This window comes from Acomys russatus, chromosome 19 (genome assembly GCF_903995435.1).
Source record: "Acomys russatus chromosome 19, mAcoRus1.1, whole genome shotgun sequence".
NCBI classification, from domain to species: Eukaryota; Metazoa; Chordata; class Mammalia; order Rodentia; family Muridae; genus Acomys; species Acomys russatus.
Window position 1 is genome coordinate 26,804,154 of NC_067155.1, and position 21,271 is coordinate 26,825,424.

The 21,271-nt window shown below is 49.2% G+C and overlaps 1 protein-coding gene across 1 annotated transcript in view; it reads right to left on the bottom strand.

Annotated features, from left to right (window-relative positions):
- Mtus2 (microtubule associated scaffold protein 2) overlaps positions 1–21,271 on the bottom strand; it is a 351,173-nt gene that overhangs the window by 211,175 nt on the left and 118,727 nt on the right. The window contains 2 exon segments of the mRNA XM_051162856.1: positions 11,963–12,203; positions 16,574–18,885. Of these exon segments, the coding sequence (XP_051018813.1) occupies positions 11,963–12,203; positions 16,574–18,664 (2,332 nt within the window). The 5' untranslated portion in view covers positions 18,665–18,885.

Here is a 21,271-nt window from a genome sequence, read left to right on the forward strand (position 1 = left end):
CAGTGATTCACCTGCCTCTGCCTCCCAAGTGCTGGAATTAAAGGCATGTGCCACCACACCTGGCTTTGCACTGGTTTTTAAATTCAGATTGTAATCTCAAGCTTGACATCTTCTGATGGCTGAAATGAGTTCCACATATACTGGAGTAGGGGCTGGAGATATGGCTCAGCAGCTAAGACATTGGCTGCTCTTCCAGAGGACCTGGGTTCAATTCCCAGCCCATAGCAGATTGCAACTGTCTGTAACTCCAGTCCCAAGGGATCTGATGCCCTCTTCTGCCCACCCCCACGGTGTCCAGGCATACAGGTGGCACACAGACATACACACAGGCAAAACTGACTTAAAATTACATAATTTTAAAACATTTTGGAGTACTTGAGTAAACAATTCAATGCCTGTGCCTGCAGGTTTATTGAAAGATCTAAACGTCAGCTGAGGCTATTGTGTTAAATCCAGAGGTTCATAAATATCAAACGGCTTATTTTCCAAGGTACCAGAGTAGAGCAGCCCGGGAGATAAATGAATCAGACTCTTTGTGCCAAAGCTGGGAACTGCAAGTTGGGAAGACTAGAAACAAGCAGGAGACAGCACTGCCGACTGAGGGTAACAGCGAAGGCACAAAGATACTGCAAAGGGCAGGCTGTGTTGCGTGCAAGCAAAAGCTGTCCCTCCCTCCAGACGGGCTGAACATAAGGTGACCTTGTGCCAGCCAAGGATCACTCCATCCTAGATCTGTCCAGGACACCAAGCTGTGGCGTTGTAAACGCGGCTGATGAGCCTCGCTCAGATCTCATGCACATTAGAGAGTGTCAGGGCTGGCTGCGGCAGCTCAAAAACGAGCCCAAAGGCACAGAACTTTTATGAGTGGATTCCGTCAATTCATCTGCCCAAGGTCAGCAGCTTCGGCAGTTCTGAGTGGAAGAGGAAAGGACGCAGACGCTGTATTTGCCAAGCAAAATACTCAAGCATTGTGCTATGAAAACAACGAATGGCCTCTTCCACGCATTAGATTTAAAAGCACAATTTTCATTATAGCCTTTAAAATCATGGATCCATTTTACAAGATGGACCAGACCCTAAGCCCCATGGCCATCAATACGGAGACAACAGCCAGATTCAATGGTAGAAGATGGGTTTTTAAATACTCTCCAATGAAGGATGCTTTCAAATAAGAGCTATTACATTTCAAGTGGTAACATTGAAACTCAAAGGCAACTGTCACAGCGTTTTCCATTCAGCACATTCCAGACTTAACCCTCAGACAAGACAGAGAGAAGAGACAGATACTTACTAAGCCAGGTGCTCCAAGAATTCTGGGACACACAACACAGGCTGGAATCCCTGACTGCCAGGGATGGGGAGCACGATAGGATGGGATGGGATGGAATGGGATGGTATGGGGGTGGGGTACGGTGCGGAAGGACGATGGGACACACAGGACAGGATACTCCTGCAGTGAACAGCCAGCCAGCAGGGCTACTGCAGAAGCAGCAGCCACTGACCTTCAGCCTGGGGAGCCAGGTGAGCAGAGACACAGGCCCAGGGACAGGCAAGCACAGGGGGTGGGGAGGGGGGGAGGGTAGGGGGGGCACGGAAGAGGGAGCCAAGCTCCAGCAGGCACCCAGGCACTGACCACTGTCTCCACCCCTGCCAAGCCCTGCATAAGGGGAACTGGATGCCCAGAGAATTAGCACAAATGATCTCAAGTTCATCCAGAGCATCCCGGGGCGAGTGTCACAGGGAACTGGGGAAAGCCTCTCAGCATGAACCAAGCAAAACAGCAAAGGCGGCTGCCCTGCAGACTACTAGGAGACCGCCAGCATCCTTTCAAAGCCGCATCATTAATACGAGAAGATGCTGCCAGGGTAGCATAAAGGAAAGCGTGCTAGGAAAGGAAGCTGGGAGTGACCGAGGACACATTCTTAGAAATCAGCAACAGGGGAAAAAAATTCAGCAGTAGGTGGAAAAATGAATCAAGTTTCAATAGTCTAGAAATGGTGAAGGAAGATTTGGAAGAGAAATTGTGCAAATAAATGGTTAATTTTTTTAAAAAAAATCACAGGGAAAGGAAGAGGGAGGAATAGAGGGAAGGAGGGAGGGAGGGAGGGAGGGAGGGAGGGAAGGGGGAGAGAGAAAGAAGGAAGGAGAGAGACAGAGAGACAGGGATAGAGAAACAAAAGTTGAGGTTAATGGCAAGAACACAGCATGATTGTCCAGAAGTAAGTAGACCCAAAGTCTTTAGTTTAACTAATGTATGAGAGAGACAAAGACACACACACACACACACACACACACACACACACACACAGAGAGAGAGAGAGAGAGAGAGAGAGAGAGAGAGAGAGAGAGAGAGAAATCCCATAACAGCAATGGGATGAGAAGATTATAATATTCACCAAGAAGGGGGGGGGGGGGAAAGGAAAAGGAAAAAACAGGTCACCTACAAATGTTTTTCATCAGATTAGCATAATAATTTCTCTTGATCAGCAACTGAAGTTGTTTACATTTTAAAAGAAAAACTATTTTCAGCCTAGGAAATTACTTTTAATGTAGTAATGTGTGAGTGTAGATTGCTAACGAAGACTAAAACATGATCAGAAAAGCAAAACTCATGTGGCCATGTGGCTTTCTCTCTCTCTCTCTCTCTCTGGAAGTTAACTACCATGGATACACTTAGATAAGACAAACACGCAAACCAAAGCGTGCAAGGCATTGTGGGTCCCTGCAAGGGGACAGCTGAGCTTCCTGCTGAGAAGACAGAACTGAAGGTCTCAGGAGGCGGCATTGGCAGGAAACCCCGGACACAGCTGGCACACACCCCATGGTCCACTCGCTCGCTCAGTAGGAGTGGGCCTGTCCAGACCCTCCATGGTTCTCCACCCTCTGAACCTGGGCGAGGAGAGCGGAGACTTTTTCCAGTGCGAGCAGGCAGCACTCAACCTGTTGAGCTCTGAATAGGACCAGGAGACTGAATCCCCTCTGCTCAGCTGCTTGAGCCAGGGCACGTCTCTTCCTCTGTGCGTGTGGTACCACATGCTTTCCCAAATCTACAATCCGCGGACAGCCACCACAGTGACGCTCAGACTCCACAACCTAGCTACCTCATACCAAGTCTTTTCTCCCTTACTGCTTCTGAGTCCCTGAGAAACCTCAGCTAACATGGAGTTTAGTGGAATCTACCTTCTAAGCCTCCCCTGCTGTCCACCCCGACTCCCACAGTGTCATGGCTGGACTCTCCTGGCTAATGTCCTGCAACAGCTTCCCAGACAGGACCCCTTGTCTCCTTCCTGCTCGCCAACCCCATCTCACTCTTGTTCTCCCAGCTTCCATCCAATTGCACCTTCTAAAGAAGAAATATGACCATGTCTGCCCTACTTCAAACCATTCTGGCACACAATCTTGCTCTCTTGAGGTGAAGGGCAGGGTCCTGACCTCAGCTTGGGTCTCTCTACTCTTTTTTCACGTCTTGCCCCAGTGGTCGACACTGACGCCAGAACAGCCTTCATGTGAGCCATCCCCCGGGACCTGGACCTCCTCCCCCTCTCTTCCACTTGTGGCATGTCCTCACCTCAGACCCTCATACCATACTGTGGCTGAGCATCTTCCTGAAGTCTAGCTCAGAGCCCAGCCCAGCATCCTACTGTTGCCCACTGGCCCGCTTCCATCTTGTTCACTGTTCTTTCTCCAGTGCCTCAGGCACCCTGAGACCCAGCAAGAGCCCAGTGAATACTGAATAAACATGCAGTTGCTGTTTCCCCGAAGTGAGCAGCAAAGATACTTTATATACCTGTGAGACAGTCCTGCTTGCTCAATGGATGATGAACACACAGCCACAGCCAACGTCTACTTCACTGATGTTGGACATGGCTTAGCAGTGAGGCGTATTAGAAGCCAAACACCCAAAGAGACTGAATGCTTCATTTGCAGTTTCCAAATAAAACCTCTAGGTTGCCCGGCGGTGGTGGTGCACGCCTTTAATCCCAGCACTTGGGAGGCAGAGGCAGGTGGATTGCTGTGAGTTCGAGGCCAGCCTGGTCTACAAAGTGAGTCCAGGACAGCCAAGGCTACACAGAGAAACCCTGTCTTGAAAAACAAAACAAAACAAAAAGCAAAACAAATGCTCAAGGTCATGTATTATGATTAAGATAACAAAAAATGGGGGGTGGGCTGCAGAGAGGAGCCCTGGCTGCTTGTGCAGAGGACCCAGGTTCGAGTCCCAGCACCCACATGGAAGATCATAATGGTCTGTAACTCCAGCTTCGGGATTTCCAATGCATTCCTTTGGCCTCCTGCACCTGGTGTATATACACTCATGCAGGCTCATACACGTAAGAATAAATGAATCAATACATTTTTAAAAAGATACTGAAGACGCTCAAGGCATGGCTCAGTAGAGGCCTTGCCCAGCATGTGTAAGGCCCTGGTTTCAAGCTCCTGCAAAGGAGAAATAAATTGCAATTAGGCCATGTTCCCTCTTGCCATCTCAGTAATGCCCGTTTGTCTCACATGGGTATTTGCCATCTGATTAAATCCTCTTTGTGGATGCCATAGTGAAGTAGATACTTAGGTGGTCTCAATAAATTGTTCTTTTAACCCTGGAACCACCATCTCGCCTGCTCCTCTTTTCCTTCTATCCCCCTCTCATTTGCATCCCAAGAGTCCTCGCCTTTGCCTCATATCCCAGGATGCATCCTGCTCCGTGTGGCCACGATCCCACCATTCACCAGTCTCTAGCAGATGGGTTATCACCACGTTCTTTCCCAGGGCCCTCCCTCTCTTTCCCACTCCAGATCATTTACTGTGAGCCTCTCCTCCCACACTCTAAAATGCAGCCTAGCCCACTCCCCCCTCCAGCTGGCACCCCTGGCTCGGTTCTGCGGTTGCTAGCATTTAGCCGTCTCTCTGCTCTGCTTCTACTTCCTCGTTTTTCATTCATGCATCACCCCGCTCATATGTGACTTCCGCCCACGTGTTTAACTAAGAGTGTTTGCCGAAAACTAGGTCACCAACTGCTGCCTAATTTCCAGTGTCAGCAGCCCCTGGGCATTTTTGCTCGCCCCGCCTGCTATGACACCATGGTGGTCACTTCCATGTTGGTCACTTTCTCCTGCAAAAACCCTGCAGTGGACCCCACACACAGTGCCACCCTGGCCCCTCCCCCAGGGCTCCATCTCCTCCTGACTTCCTGCTTCTGGCCCCTCCCCCAGGGCCCCATCTCCTGCTGATTTCCTGCTTCTAGTGCCTCTGAAATCAGTTAAGCATCTCCTTTCTTAGCCATCTCCTCGATTTACCTCTCCTCTCTCTTTTCCTGAGTCCGTTCACCCAGTCTCAGTGCCTCAAGCACACATCCATGGGGCGATCACCCAACACTGAAGCCTTGCCTACGGTTTCTCTGTAGCCACAATTTCTCATTTTAGAGATTCCTATCTAGTGCCCAGAGGAACCTCACATGCCCACGTATGAGTCAACTGTCCACTACCACCCCGGCCCCCAATGCTACGACAGACTCCCCAGTATGGATCTGGATCGCTCCACCCCAACCGATGGTCTCTCTCTTCCCACCTTTACCCTTTCCCAGCCTGGTAAACTCCTGTATGTCCTTCAAGACGCAGCACAGGGGCTGGAGAGATGGCTCAGTAGTTAAGAGCGCCGCCTGCTCTTCCTGAGGTCCTGAGTTCAATTCCCAGCAACCACATGGTGGCTCACAACCATCTATAATGTGATCTGATGCCCTTTTCTGTATACATAATAATGCATAAATAAATCTTAAAAAAAAAAAAAAAAGACGCAGCACAGTTGACTTGTCTCCAACGTCTCTCCTGAGCCTCTCTGCTCACATGGGTAAGCCTGCATGTGCATTCTCAACGGGTCACTGTCAAACACATAATCGAATCTATGGCAATTGTTGATTTGACGCTTAGTATCCCACAAAGTTCAGAGCTGTAAATAGCTGTGTATCCTGAACACAGACCAGCGCCTGGCCCATAATAAGCCTCAGAATAACAGGAACAGGGCTGACCACCTCTCAGGCTCCTTCCTGGTTCTCAAACCAGAAGTCGTCCAGCCAATTACAGCCCACGGAGCAGCCTTTGGGAACTCGGCCTGCCTTTATGTGTGTGTGTTTTCATCACAACAGGCAAGTTGAGTGAATTTGGCCAAACTAGTAAAGCTTAGCACATTCACTGCCTAGCCCTTCACTGGCCCACCCCACCTCAAAACAGCAAAGGCCTTATCACTTCTTCATGATGGCAGAAAAAGCACCAAGTAGTGCGACCATCGTGGATTAGGGTAATTCAACAGATACTGACTTTTCTCCTGTTCCTTGGGGGGAAATAGTCCTATCTCATTCCCTGAAGTCTTTACGCATGTGCCCACCCCCCTACTACCTCCATTCAGCTCTGCCAATATCCACCAACATGCCTGTCATAACTAATAGGGATATTAATAATTATTAATAATAATGCATTGAGTTCAACTGGTGCTGCTTATATAAGCACGGGTGTGTGGCCATCCACTGGGCACGGGCAACCTACCAGCAGTTACAGACACAAAGTAAAAGGGCGGCACCATCAGTGGTTAATAGCCCCATAGCTAGGGGCGGGACTGGAGTAGCCCCTCCCCCTGCACACACTGGACTTTGACTGGCTTGGTCTTATGCAGGTCCTGTGCACAAACTGCAACTGCTGTGGGCTCATGTGCTGTAGGGGTCACGTATGTGCAGAGCAGTGCACTTACAGCTCTTCCCCTGCCATCTGCTCCAGTGTTCACTCCTTTCTCTCTCCTTCAGTGGCTGCTGGGCCCAGGAGGGATGATGCAGATGGCCCACCCTTGGCCGGCTCCTCACGGTTGCTTAGTATCCAAATCCCTCTGTCCTCATCATCCGCACAGTGTGGTGGGATGAGCGTTAATGATCATGGAAAAGCAAGATAAGATCCTGGCAGGCCTTCATAAAAAGCTGAAAGGAGCACAGAGGATAATGTGTAGAAAGGGCCCAGCTGAGGAAGGGCCACTGTACCACGTATGGCCAAGGTTGTATGGCTATGTCTCTTGGGTGCAGAGATGTGGATGACGAATCGTAAAAGATGAGACAGAGTCAGCCTTGGGGTGGGGTGGGGGGTGTTGTGGGAACTGCGTTCTAAGTGCTGTAGTCAGCACAGAGAGAATATAGGGCGTCAGATGTGATGGAGGCCACGGTGGGCTGTGTGTGTTGAGGAGAGCACAAGAGAACCCAATAGGCTCAGAGGAGCCGGCAAGGGGGAAACCTGCCCTGAGGCCTTGGGGGCCAATGAGGGCTTCTGATTAGCCAGTGGCTTCTGGGTACCAGGTGCTATTTGAGCTCAGTTGGAGAGTGAATGCTCTCGAGTTGTCTAGTCTCAGCAGCAAAGAGGCTGAAGTTCAGGGAGATGCAGCTGTGGAACCTAGTGAAAGGGGCCTAAGCAAGAGCGGCCCTGAGACACACCCCTTCGGCTCACAGCTTCGGGGCTCACAAAGACAAGGTGTCCAGGGTGGGTGGAGAGAGAGCTGGTCCATCAGCTAAGAACACTGGCTGCTCTTGCAGAGGACCAGGGTTCAGTTCCCAGCACCCACATGGTGGCTCCCAAGTCTCTGTGACTCCACTTCCAGGGGATTGGATGCCCTCTTCTGACCTCTGAGAGTACCACCTACATGGACATACATGCAAGCAAAACATTCATGTGCATGAAGCAAAAAATCACAAATAGTTTTAAAATGAGGTGTGGCATAATAAAAATCTAGAAAATATGCATGTACGTATGAGAGCTTTCACACAGTGCGTTAGTCTAGCCCTGAAATTTCCTCACTACCTGACCCCAGCACACCCATCTGGGCTTGTTTCTGGTGACACCCACACCTCACACCCCAATTCCACCCACAGAAGTGTCCTGACCCCTAAGAAACCCCAACCTCCCGTGTCTCTACCTCATTCCTCCTGTGTGGGCCTCCACATTGCACTGAGGCCACCCAGTGAAGTTCTTCAGGCCTGGCTCCTGTTCCTCCAGCAAGCCCTCCCAGGGTAAGTCATCCCCACAGCTCCCTCCTTTGATAATTCTGTCCTATAACATGCATACACACACGTGCACACACATACTCACACACATGTTCACACATGCACACATACCACACACAGGTACACTCACACACACATACCGCACACTACCACACAAGTGCACATACATACACACATGCACACATACACACACTCACACACCCCCCACACATGCACACACACACACAACCCCCACATGTGCATGCATACACATGTATATATGCACACGCACATGTACACTCAGCTCCACACAGATCAGTGTCAGCAGCAGCTTCCTGGCAGATCCCACGGGTGTCCAAGCTTTATCCTTCCTGGCACCCAGCTGGGAAAGGTCCTTTTGTGGCCAGGAGGAGCCTATGAAGAGTTTCCCCCACAACTCCCCCACAGCTTCCCCCACGGCTGCCTCACAGCTTCCCCCACAGCTTCCCTCACAGCTCCCCCATAGCTTCCCCCACAGGTGCCTCACAGCTTCCCTCACAGCTTCCCCCACAGGTGCCTCCCAGCTTCCCCCACAGCTCCCCCACAGCTTCCCCCACAGGTGCCTCACAGCTTCCCTCACAGCTCCCCCACAGCTTCCCCCACAGGTGCCTCACAGCTCTGCCACAGCTTCCCCCACAGCTTCCCCTATGGCTTCCCCCACAGCTTCCCCCACAGGTGCCTCACAGCTCCCCCACAGCTCCCCCCAGCTTTCCCCTACAGCTCCCCTACAGCTCCCTCACAGCTTTCCCCACAGCTTCCCCTGAAGTTACCAAATGCATTAAGACTAGCTTTCTTATGCCAACCAGAAGATTCAAAAATTATCATTTGCTTCAGTACAGTCTTGAGAGAGAAAAATAACATTTTCATTTTAGCTTTCTTATCCAGAGATACTGAACACGGGCCTATATTTTGCTAAATTTCCAGCAGCAGCAGCAGCTGGACAGAGCTGGCTTAAAATATTCCAATTCCATTTATTTGCTTTTCAAAATACATTAATAATTTCTCCATTTTTAAACTTGGTGAGAAGTACCCTGGTTTTTTTTAAGTCCATGCAAGAAAGTGTGCAGAGCATGTTGAACTCCAGAATAAATTTTATTTTAATAATCAGAGTCTATAGCACAGTTGTCTACATCTAGAGAAAGTGTCCCAACTAATCTGACTGAATTCTCTAGCTATTTATAGAATGAAGTTTTATCATCTAGCCTTCAAAAAAAAAAAAAAAAAAATCATTCAACGCCTCAACTGCTCCTATCAGAAAATATTACATTTCATTCTAGCATTGCCTCACATTAAAGCACTATGCTTGCAGGAAAAAAAATATATATATGCAGGCAAATCACATTTCACCACACTGTACACCGGGTCGGTTAATGGTTTCTGCATGTTGGGGGCCATTAAAGACCTGTTTTTGAAGAAAAAAAACATAAAACAAATAGAGCTTTTTAAAAAGAGATAGAAAGAGTCTTCTCACACTCTGGGAGTGAGACGTGAATTGTTTCGGGACGATGTGGCCCCTACCAAGCAGGCTCCACGTCTGCACAAAGGGCTGAGAAGCCCCGATGTGCTCAGAGCACTCAGACACCTTGGGCTAGCAGAAGCTTGACTGCTTTTGTTTTGCTCTTGTTTGCTTTGTTTCGTTTTGCTTTTTGGTTGTTTTGCTTTGTTTTGTTTTTTTGAGTCAGGGTTTCTCTGTGTTAGCCTTGTCTGTCCAGGACTGGCTTTGTAGACCAGACTGGCCTCGAACTCACAGAGACCTGTTTCTGCCTCCCAAATGCTGTTTGGTTTCAAGCATCACTGTGGAGTCAGAAAGGTTAGGACGCCTTGGTTATTGATTGTTTACGTAGTCACATTGAGATCTCTCAGTCTTAGGAGACTGCATTAGCTGTTAGGCAAACCCTTGAGAGATCTGCAGTGGGGGATGGTATAGGCTGACTGTGTGTCCACTTCTTTTAGGCCATGGCTGCCTGCAAAACCAGCAGAGAAACAGAAGCACTGGGGATCTCTCCTTACTAACCTGGATCTCATGGGGCTACTAGACCTTTAAGAGGCTCCCTACTGGAGCTTGGGGGAAAATACGGTTAATGTATTAGAATTCGTGTAGATTTTAGCCTGTACGGACTCAACTTGACATCGGAACTGTGCAAAAGCTAGATCACAGAGAAAAGTGTCCCTACTGCCCCTTGCTCTGGCACTCTCCTCTCCATGTGGTGCTGTGACCTTGTGTGACCTCGTATAACTTAGGAAAATGCCCAGGGCACATGATGGAGGATAGAGGATGAGTAGCCATCAACACACAACCAGGGCCACGCACAGACACGCACTGAAGACAGCCCTCAGATGGCGAGGGCAGACATGCACCAAGCAGAAACACCGACGCAGGACTTCATATTAGGTACAGGAATGCCGTGGGCACTAATAGCTTCTATGATTATATGAGGGGCGTCCTACGCAACAAGCGTTGTCAGCGTGGAAACCACCACAAATAGTTAGGAACCAACAACAGGCAAAGTGTGAGCGAATACAAGAACTGATGTTTTCCAAAACTGCACAAGAGCCCTCGCAGGGTCGTGACGCATGTGGGATGTTTCTTTTCCTTCCCTTCCCCTTATTGACCTCAACAGACCATGTAACTTACTAGTTCCTGTATTCCAAAACTTAAGCTCCCAGAGGGCAAAGGTGTTTTTGTGTGTTGATGGCTTTGTCTCCCCTGTGGAAGCACTGCTGACAGCCCCACCCCAACCACTGCCTACTGACTGGATCACAGCCGACTTCTACCTGCTCTGAGCACAGGTAATTAATTCTATTAAGATACACAGCTGTCATGGGAACCACTGAGACAGAAGCTTACCAAAAACAAACAAACAAAGAAAACAACAACAACAACAATTTAAGGCAATCTGTAACTCCCTGAGTACACGGCAATTCACAAAGCAGTAAACGGCAAAGAGATGAAAAAGTTTCTCTCCGACAATAGTCGCAGTGGTCACTGGGGATGGTGGCTCACATCTGTAATTCCAGTACTCAGAAGGTGAACACTGAGTCCAGCCTGATGTGTCCAGTGAGTTCTCGGCCAGTCAGGGCTACGTGCAAGGCTTGACTCAGAAAGAAAGTGACAAAACCCAATCGTCCCAGTCAAGGAAATGGGACTTTCAAGAAATGATAGGACAAAAAATAACTGCTATAAATGTCCTAGAAAATTTGTTGGTCAGTAATAACAGTAACAACAAACATTCAAGCAGGGCCTGGAGAGACAGTGCGCAGGTTAAGTGAACTTGTTGGTCCTCCAGGGGACAAGGATTTGATTCTAAGCACTCGCACGGCAACGCACAATGTTCTGTCAACTCCAATTCCAGGGTGCCTGATGCCCGCTTCTGACTCAGTCTGACTGAGTCATTACCACATAAAGTAAAAAAGATAAATAAAAGGTTTTAAAAAATATTTACATATACATTCACACAGTAATTAACTTTGAAACATTTATCCCATGAGTAATATGCAGATTACAGTACAAAAAATGTAAATAGTCATATTGTTTCAATTACTATAAAATAATCAGATTCCAATTGGCAACCATCACTCCTATACTGCCCAGGACCCTGAGCCAAGGGAGTGACACCACTCACGGTGGGCTGAGTCAATTAAACCTAATGAAGACAACTTCCTATAGACATAGCTAACCTTATCTGGTCTCCCTTCCTCATTAGAATTCTCTTGTAGCAATTAAAACACTACCGTTCAGAGCAAGTCTACAGGAGAGCTGAAGAAAGGGAGAGATTGTAAGGGCCACCGCTACAAAGCTGGCATGGAAGCTGCAGCAGGGTGACCCTCAAAATCACCTGTGTCTGCAGACAGAGACGTTTCATAGTTAAGGTTTAAACGCGCCAACAGGAAAAGAGAGCAACAGTTAGACTTAGTCACCTGAAGGGTCAGAGCCGTAGAGCCCAGCAGCTGCCGTTACTGGTCCCGGTGGGTGGATGGCGCTTGCTGAAGACCTCTGACTTGCAATGAGAATCCTGCTCTTGGTGGATGGGAGGCGGGACATGGCGCCCAGCCCCAGCTGAGGCTTCAGGAGCATGGCGGAGCGGTAGAAAGTGGAAGGGACCTCATAGTGAGTGTAGGGAGGAGAGCAAAAGTCTTCTTTCCCAGAGTGGTCTGTGACCTAAGATGAGAGATCAGAGCACATGAGTCTAAACGGGGGAGAGGGGGGCGCAGGAGAGCCGCGGTCAGCATCACCACAACGTTAGCGGCTCGGCCAGAGGTCTGGGGCTGCCTCCCAGCTCAGTGTCCTGTCTGCTATGACAGCGCCACAGAGCGCACCCTGTAGTCTCTGATAGCTGCAACACTCACCAATCTATACACCATACAGGAGTAAAAAAGCACTCCATTTTAGGCTACTTATTAAGTAAATGTCCGAGATGGCTCAGCAGTAGCAGCACTGGCTGCTCTCGCAGAGGACTTGGGTGGGGCTCCCAGCGCCCACTGTGGTGTCTTACAACCATCTATGACACAGTCCCAGGAGATCTGTCGCCCCCTTCTGGCCTCCTCAGGCACTACACACATGGTGCACAGACAGACATAACAGGCAAAACACTCATTTACATAAAATAAGTTTCAGAAGTAAAATAAATGTTAGTGAAACAAAAATTTATCAAGTGTTCAAAATGGTAAAAACCTTCATTATGTCTATGGAGAAAATGCATCGTTTTATGCTCAGTGGTTTTATAATAAGTAAATAAACTATCACTTCATATTTGATCAATAGAACATGTAAAAATAATTGTTAGTAGGAAAGAAATGCTTATATTCAAAAATAGAAAAATCAATAGGAAAAAATCCATAGACCTGCACTTTATATTTACATAATTATAGCCAGGTTCTGGGGCCAGGGAGATGGCTCAGTGGATGAAGGTGCTTGCTGCTAGGGCAGGGGACATGAGTTCAATACCAGGGACCACACAATGGAGAAAGAGAACAGACTCCTGAAAGTTGTCTTCTGACCTCCACTCATGCGCTGTGCACACACTCACACTCACACACACTCACACACACACACTCACATATGTACACTCCCACAATAATCTCAAACAGGCACACACTCACACATGTACGCACATGCCCACACTGAGGCACACACTCACATGTACACACATGCACACTCATACACACACACACACTCACACTCACATTACACTCTTCTACATGCATACACACTCAAACACACAGAGGCGGCACACCTATCTAGGCACATACATACTCACACATGGATGCACATACACACTCATACAACACTCACACACACACACACACACACACACACACACGGATGCTGAATGCTCTCAGAGATGTTGGGTCGATCCCTCTGGGATAACAGATCTGGGGCCGACTCCTGTAGGCTGCTCAGCTCAGAGCATGTGGCAGCAGTGTCTGCACATACACAAAGGAATAGTTTCCCTGCACTGTTTCCTCTGTTTAATAACATTACTATTTCTCCTGTACCTAACAGTGCAGAATTGACAGAATACAATCTGTAGCAATCATGTATATAAAAATACATATTCACATCAAAGTGTGTATAGAATATAACATATAATGATATATATATACACGCATGTTATATATGTGTGCACATCAGGGTGTCTGTTCTCACATGACCCTGGCTTCTGTAGTGCCTGGGATGGAGGGGGGGCAGGAGGGAGGGCTTGTGGATGCTCTAGCAAAGATCTCCTCCCCCACCTGCTTCCTGGCTCAGGGTTCCTTCATATTAAACAAGATAAAACCCAATGTGGTCAATTTAGGTTGTTATAATAATAATAATAATAATAATAATAATAATAATAATAATAATAATAATAATAATAATAATAAACCAGCCACGGGGCCATCTCTGAATTAATTAACTCTGCTCTGAACCAAAATTTATTTTGTATGTCAGCTGCTGTGTGTTTGGGAATTGAGAATGTCTTACAGTGTCTTTAAGAGGGGCTCTAAAAGCTTGGAGCCAAGCTGTTGAAGGCGTTGGCCCTGTTTTGATCCCCTTTTAAATGTTGAAATAGATACGAAGTTCTTTAAAGTACATCACTGAAACAAAAGACTGGGCATTTAAAGTTTCATTATAATCACACTGTGAAATATGCATGACTGTTAGATACACTGTGCGGGGGCAGCGTGAATTATAGCCCCTGAGAGAATACACTGTGCGGGGGCAGCGTGAATTATAGCCCCCGAGTGAGGGCCCAACATCTGCGCTCTAATGAAATTTTTATCATCAACCATTTTTTTTTTCTACCCATCTCTGATTTCCCTTTTCTAGACCCAACATTTTTAACATTTTGGGGCACGACCTGTCTCCTGAGGAAACTCACACCATTTCCAGTCTCTATAAGTAAAGGTTTTAGGGTTGCAACATGCTGACCTGACTCTGGAAATGGACAACTTTCAGAGCTTAAAGCCCCGTACCCTGCCGTTCCCCAGAGGCTTCGGCAGTATCCGTGCCATTTTTCTGGGTAATCTTTTCCTGGTTGCAAACATCTGAAATGTCCTCTATCGGCTCCTGTACCAAGTTCTTGACTGCAAGATGTGGCACTTTAAGGGTTAGGGTCTACATGATACAACACGCCTCTGCAGTGAACCCTGAATGCTGTACCCACAACGTGTCCACTGCAGCCACAGGCTCCCACTAGCACACACTGCTCCAGCACGGTGCACCGAGACTCTCAGACCGTGAGCTTACTGTCTCTAACATCCCTAGGATGCAGCTGTCTGACGGGCCTGCTGTCAGATGTTTTGTCACAGTGATGAAAAATAAATAAATAAATAAATAACAAGTGCAAATTATTTTACAAGGTGAAAAGTATGCTTTTCATGTCTAGTTTACGCATTTTTAATTAAACAGGGGAATCTCGCTCCCCTTTCATCTTTATGACAAAACAGGACAGGTTCTGTAGTTACGAACACAGCGTCGACCTCCCTCTCCAGTGGTGTATTTTTAAAGAAAACCCTGAGAGTCGATGAACGGCTCCTCAGATTTCGAACATAGTCCTGAAATCAAATGAGATGTGCAAACAAACTCCTCCTGCCATAGCCTCGCCGCCCACTTTGCCCCGTTGTTGTTGTTGTTTTTTTAACAAGACTTTCCTCAGTGGAGATATGAAATCAGTATCTGCACTCAAACTGGCACCGCATCAAGAGCTCCCAAAATGATGCCTTCAAGAGGCGGGAAAAATAGTACTGGCTGCTCTTCCAGAGGACGGGCGGGGGGGGGGGGGGGGAGGGGGAAGGGGGGGCTCAGTTCCCAGCACCCACGTGACAGCAGGAGACCATCTGTAACTCCAATTCCAGGTGATATAGCGCCCTCTGCTGGCCTCCATGGGTACAGCATGCACACTATGCAACAGATCCGCGCGCGCGCACACGCGCGCACACACACACACACACACACACACACACACACACGCACACACACACACACACACACACACACACACATAACTCCTTAAAGTTCATCTTCCTTGATGAGTAAATAAGGGCTCAGCAGCAGAAAACTCTGGATGGCTCCAAGTGGTCTAAGACCGCATGCTCTATGGCTTTAAGCTAGCCTTTGGGACTGCAGAAAACATAATCAAGGCCAGACTCTAAGTTTGCTGATGTGAGCCCCGCCTTCATGGAGGGTCCTGCTGGCTTTGACAAACACTGCTCAGCTGTAGGGCGGATGCCTTGATTTGCATGAATAATAGCCAAGGATGGCTTGCTACAAGATGGTGCCTGATCGACTCTGCTGCTTTGATAAGACAGTCAGCACCAATGTGAGGAGGGAAGAGTTTGCTCACTTCCCACTTCAAGGCCCCGGTCCACAACTGGCCCTGGGGGAATGCTGCTCACTGGATGGCTCCCCATGGTGTGTCAGCCTGCTTCCTTATGCACCCCAGGGCTGCCCGCCCGCGTTGGGCTCAGCACACTAAGCAAACAACAAAACGGAAACCACAACGACTGTCTTACTGCAAAGAGCCCGTGGCTGCCATATCCTCTGATGCCACAGGGTCACACTCGGGTGCCCAGGCTGGCCTGGAACTCAGTCTTTCTTTCTTGGCCTCATGAATGCTAGGACCACAGGCGTGTACAGCCGCATCCGACTCGTGACTAGATTTTCTCCAAAATGAAACGCTCCCTACCACAGGATTAGTTGGATCCATTTGAACACACTGTTTACTTTAGCTGCTCCCCCCCTTCCTGCTTTGACCTGGCTCATAGATTGCTACTCACATAAATAAACATGGGAGCTGATTTAAATGAGCCCATGTCTGATTCCATGTGTCTTAGATAGTGGGTCCATCTCAACCAGACTGTCACACTATGTTCTAGACAGCCCCGTCCATGCACGAGTGTCTACTTTGGTCCCAGTGTTTCCCTGGGCACCTGCAGTTCACTTACAGAGGACATCTGTTTTCAGATTTCACTGAGGAAAAAAAAAAAAAAAAGTAGCAGTCTTAAAAACACAAAGGCGCACACCATCTCACCGCGAGATCCTCTTACCTCCTGCAGAAACTTTTCACTCATCTGACTGAAATGGTGACCTGGGGGCTTGATCCCAGACACCATCAGTCCAGAGGGGAAGACCCTCGGCTTCTGCAAGTCAGGCTTGAACTTTTCGTACACGTTGGCGGACTGCTGAGGGTCGCGGCTAGCTGCCTTCTTCTCTTGGGGAAGCGGCATGCCGCATGCAGAAGAGGCATATGGGAGCCCCACGGGGACCAGTGACGCGTCCCCCTGACCCAGCGCCTGGGGGTTCCTGCGTATGTAAGTGATGATCTTGGGCCTCACGTGCTTGGGTTTTGGCATAAGGATAGGCCTCGTGTCTGTCCGTTCTTCTGTCTTGTCCATTTCCGGCTTCTCTGGTGCTTCCTGGGAGGAAGGTGTGTCCTTGGGATGTGTAAGAGGCTTGGGGATCCCACTGGGGCAGGCGCTCTTGTCAGGCACTTTCGGGGATGTGTTCAACGCCTGCCCACCATCAGTGGGGGGCGAGGCCACCGAGGGTGACAGAGAACTGCTACCCGGAGGAGTGGCGTGAGGAGTCAAGCTCGCACATGCCTCCGGGTGGAGAGGAGCTGGGGTACTGACAACTGAATCTACGCCAGCTGGCGTGACGTCAGTTTGAGCTGCATTTTCTAGAAGGTTCCTATTTTCGGCTACAGATGTTACTGTCTCTCTGCTTTTCCTGGCTTCCGAGTTGCTACTTTGAGGACCCAAGAGCTCAGAGGCGTCGGTTCTGTTCCCTTCCAGAGAAGGACCTGGGGACAGCGACTTGGTACTGTCCGCGGTCCCGGTGCCCTGCCTCTTCTCCTCCCCGCTGGCCACGGAGGGCGTGCTCTCATTGGAATCACCGGGAATAGAAGCTGCATGCCTGTGGTCAGGTACAAAGTCCCTCGCCCTCCTACCTCCACCTGATGACATCTTACCAGTAAGGCTAGTACCTGCCTCTCCAGAGGGAGCGCTGTCCTGTGCACAGGTGGCTTGCGGAAACCCCTCCGCACCAGCACGGTCTCCCATGACTGCTTCCGGGCTGCTGCCTCGTCCCACTTCAGGTTGACTCACGGCTTCTTGATGTGCCTTCTCATGTAGCTCTACGGGTGACACACTTTTTTCCTCATGACAACCCAGACCCTGTGGCTGGGATGTCATTAGTCCCTGCTCGCTCCTGGGTTGGATGTATCCGAGTTCCACTTTGGGCTTCCCCGTTCCTTGACCTATACACATTTCTGGATAATGGAGGCTGGGGGTTTCCTTCGTTGCTAAGGCCGAACTGGGAGTCGATTCCGGATGAGCGATGAGCGCCTTATAAACATCCAGGCCACGTGTCCCCTCCATCTTGGTGTCTGACGCCGTGGGCCCCCTGGCTTCTGAGGTAGGTGGTTTAGGAGGACGCACAATGTTCCCCTCTGAGGTGCCCGCACCTGGAGATAAAGCCCTCCCTGGGAAGTGATCGACTGATGTCCCGAGTGGCCCCTCCCCACGCCCAGGCAGATGGCCCTGTGGCTCCGAGGTGTCCAGATGCTTGGGGTGCGGGTTCTCCCAAGCGAGGCTGCCAGCCACAGCTGCTGAGCTGCCTGCTCTTTTCAGCTCTTCATTGTCAAGGGTCTTTGCCAATTTGTCCTTGGGAACGTGCCGGGGAATTTCAGCCTCCCTCTTAGCGGAAACCTCTGGACTGACTTGACCCACTGCACTCCTCCAGCTGGACGGACTTGGGCCCTGGAGACTCTGGGGGGCCTGCGGGATACCTCTTTTTCCTGTGTGTTCCTCACTCAGTTGCCTATGGACGGGCAGAGATGGTTGAGGATCCCTCTGGCCGGTGGAGCCAGCCTGAGACCCTTTCCCAAGGCTCTGAAGGTGAGGAGCATCCTTCTGGAAGTGGCTGTGGTACTGTGGCCGGCTAACATTCGCATTTGCAAGCGCATCATGCAGCTCACGTGTCTCGACCCCGTCGCGAGAGGCGCTGACCTCCAACATGACTTGATTGGCATTTGTATCGCCCATACTTAGAATAGTCTCGTTGTTATTTTTCGCTCCCTCTCGGCGATCTTGCAATTGGCTGAAACAGGACTTCTTTGGAGCCAGTGGGACGCTCATGGTCACTTCTTCAGCGAGGGCTGCGGGCCATGCAGTCCCCCTTCAAGCTGCAGGGCGACAGGCAGCTGTCCCGTTGCCTGTTCCTCCTTGGATGATTTCACATCCAGCCACTAGTTTGAACCTCTTCGGATGAGTTTCAGAACCAGCCATAGTCCTGACACCAGCAACACCACGCAGGATGCTCCATCGCTGCTCAGGGCCAACCAGCTAGTTTATGAGACCTGGAAGGAAATAAAAGCATGTGTGTTTTAGAGTGAAGCTAGCAGTGGTTAAGAGGGGGGGGGGGCACGGAGAGGGAGGGAGAGAGAGGGAGAGAGAGGTGCAGCAATCACATAAATGTAGACCTCCCTCCTGTACTGTATCTAATGTGCTTATCTCAAGTAGAAGCTATCTCGGGCCAAACAGGTCCAAGCTGAAACAACACAAGGATACAGTTAGAAACAAGATGTAAGGGGTCTTACATGTATGCTGTCTTCAAGTTTGGGTGTGTAATGTGGGTATGAGTGTGTATGGTGTTTGTGAATGTGTCTGTGTGTGTGTGTGTGTGTGTTATGGTACGTGTATGTGTGCAGGTGTGTAGTTTTTGTGTGTGTTTGTAGTATGATATATGTATGTATTGTGTGTGTGTGTGTGTGTGTGTGTGTGTGTCTAATAAAATAAGAGCAGTCTCTTCCCTTTACTGCAGTTTTATTTTCTGGTTTATCTTCCAGAGTTTGCTATAATGTAAGAATATCAGATGAAAAAAAATTCCAGAAACAAGCAATCCACAGGTTTCAAACAGGGTTCAGGCTTTAGTCATGTGATAGAACTATATGCTTCTCAGTGCTGTCAAGCCGGGTTCTAGATCTTTCCTTTCTCCAGCTTGTTGACACTCTACCCACCCTCCTGTCACGCAGTCCTGTCGACGTTATCACATCATGTGCCATGTACAATGAGGCTTGTGCTCAGTGACCAGCCGCCATGTCACAGCCTCTACACCACTCATGCCCTTTGCCAGAGGCATTGCTCCACCCCACACCATTGCCAGAAGGTTAGGCGGAACACCAGCTCTTCTGGGAAGAAAAGAAAGACCCGTGATGACTTTCATCGCGGTTTATCGTTACGACTGACTCCATTGCTAGTCCCTCGCTAACCTCTCACGGGGCCAAATGTGTGAGGCACACTTTATGCCGGGTCTTCCACATAATGAAGTCCTTTCCTATCAGCTAGTCCTTTGTCCGCTTTGCTTTCTTACACATCCCTTTCCCCCACCCCCCTTCACCCCAGGACATGCTAGCACAGTTGTGTCCACTCCCCACACCCTGGGAATGTGGACTTTGGCCCACCCATCCTCCATCCTTCCCTCCCACAGCTATCTTTTGCTCTTCCCACACCTCTTTCATGGTCCCCAGTTTTCCTGCCCATATGTCTTCTCCCCCTGTCTGTCCTCCGCATGCCAGGAGCACCCCCAAGCAAAGCTTGACCTCGATACAGCCGCTGACCGAGGGACTGAGCTGAACATAGAAGGGAGATGCCAGGTTTGCCATTTCTTTCTTGTTTCCATTTTGAGACTGCGTTCCACTTGAAGATACGTCTGTCCTCTGGGCACAAATACTACAGCATGTAGGCATATTGATATGACACATTTAAAAAGAAGCCGGACTCTCTAGGCTGGGATATTAGTGAGTCAAGAAGGGCAAGCAGTTCACACGCACAGCCATCCACATAAGGGCACTGGCTCTCTTGGTCTCAATCGCAGGAAAAAACAAAGCCGGAACCCCAGAAGCCACAGAAGCAACAACAAATGCCCATAAAATCACTGTCTTGCTAAGGAAACCTGTGTCGTGTTTTTCTTTTGTTTACTAAAAATGTATTTCTTTTATTTGATGTGCATGGGTGTTTTGCTAGATGTATGTCTGTGCATGCAGTACCCTTGGGGGCCAGAAGGTGGTGCCAGATCCCTTGGAACTGTGGTTACAGGTGTATTTGAGCAGCTGTGTCCAAGCTAGGAGTTGAACCTGGGTCCTCTGCAAGAGCAGCCACAGCACTCAGAAGAGGAGCCATCTAACTCTCCGGTCCAACACTGGAGAGGTTTGACAGTATCATTAGCATCTAATAGGATCACTGTAACACAGGCATCTGGTGTTGGCCAAAAGGTGCCTACAGAGCGTGTGAGTGCAACAGAGACCCTCTGCCCTATCTATTTTCATCTTTAACCCTGGGAAGGCTCAGCTGTCTCCAGCTCACAAGCCCGGGAAACAGTTGGGCACTTTGTCTAATCTACCTTTTTCAGCTGAAGGCATATCTACTTTTGAATCTCCAAGTGGCCTGATGGCATCTCACACACAGTCTCTTCTTCCACCTCAGATTCCAGTTTCCTGTGAACTTAGTCTCTCTCACACAGGCAGAAACTCAGTAGATTCAACCCCGTGTCATCCTCAACACCGTCCCGAGTCACCTGATTGAATGATAGGCTAGACCAAGAGTTCTCAGCTTGGCAACAAGGTTTGATGATCCTTCCGTAGCTGAACACTTGCACGGTTCCACTTAAAACTCACCCGTCCCATTGAATAACCTTTTCCTACACAATCTCTCCCCCTGGACTGGCCCTGCTACGCCTCACCACAG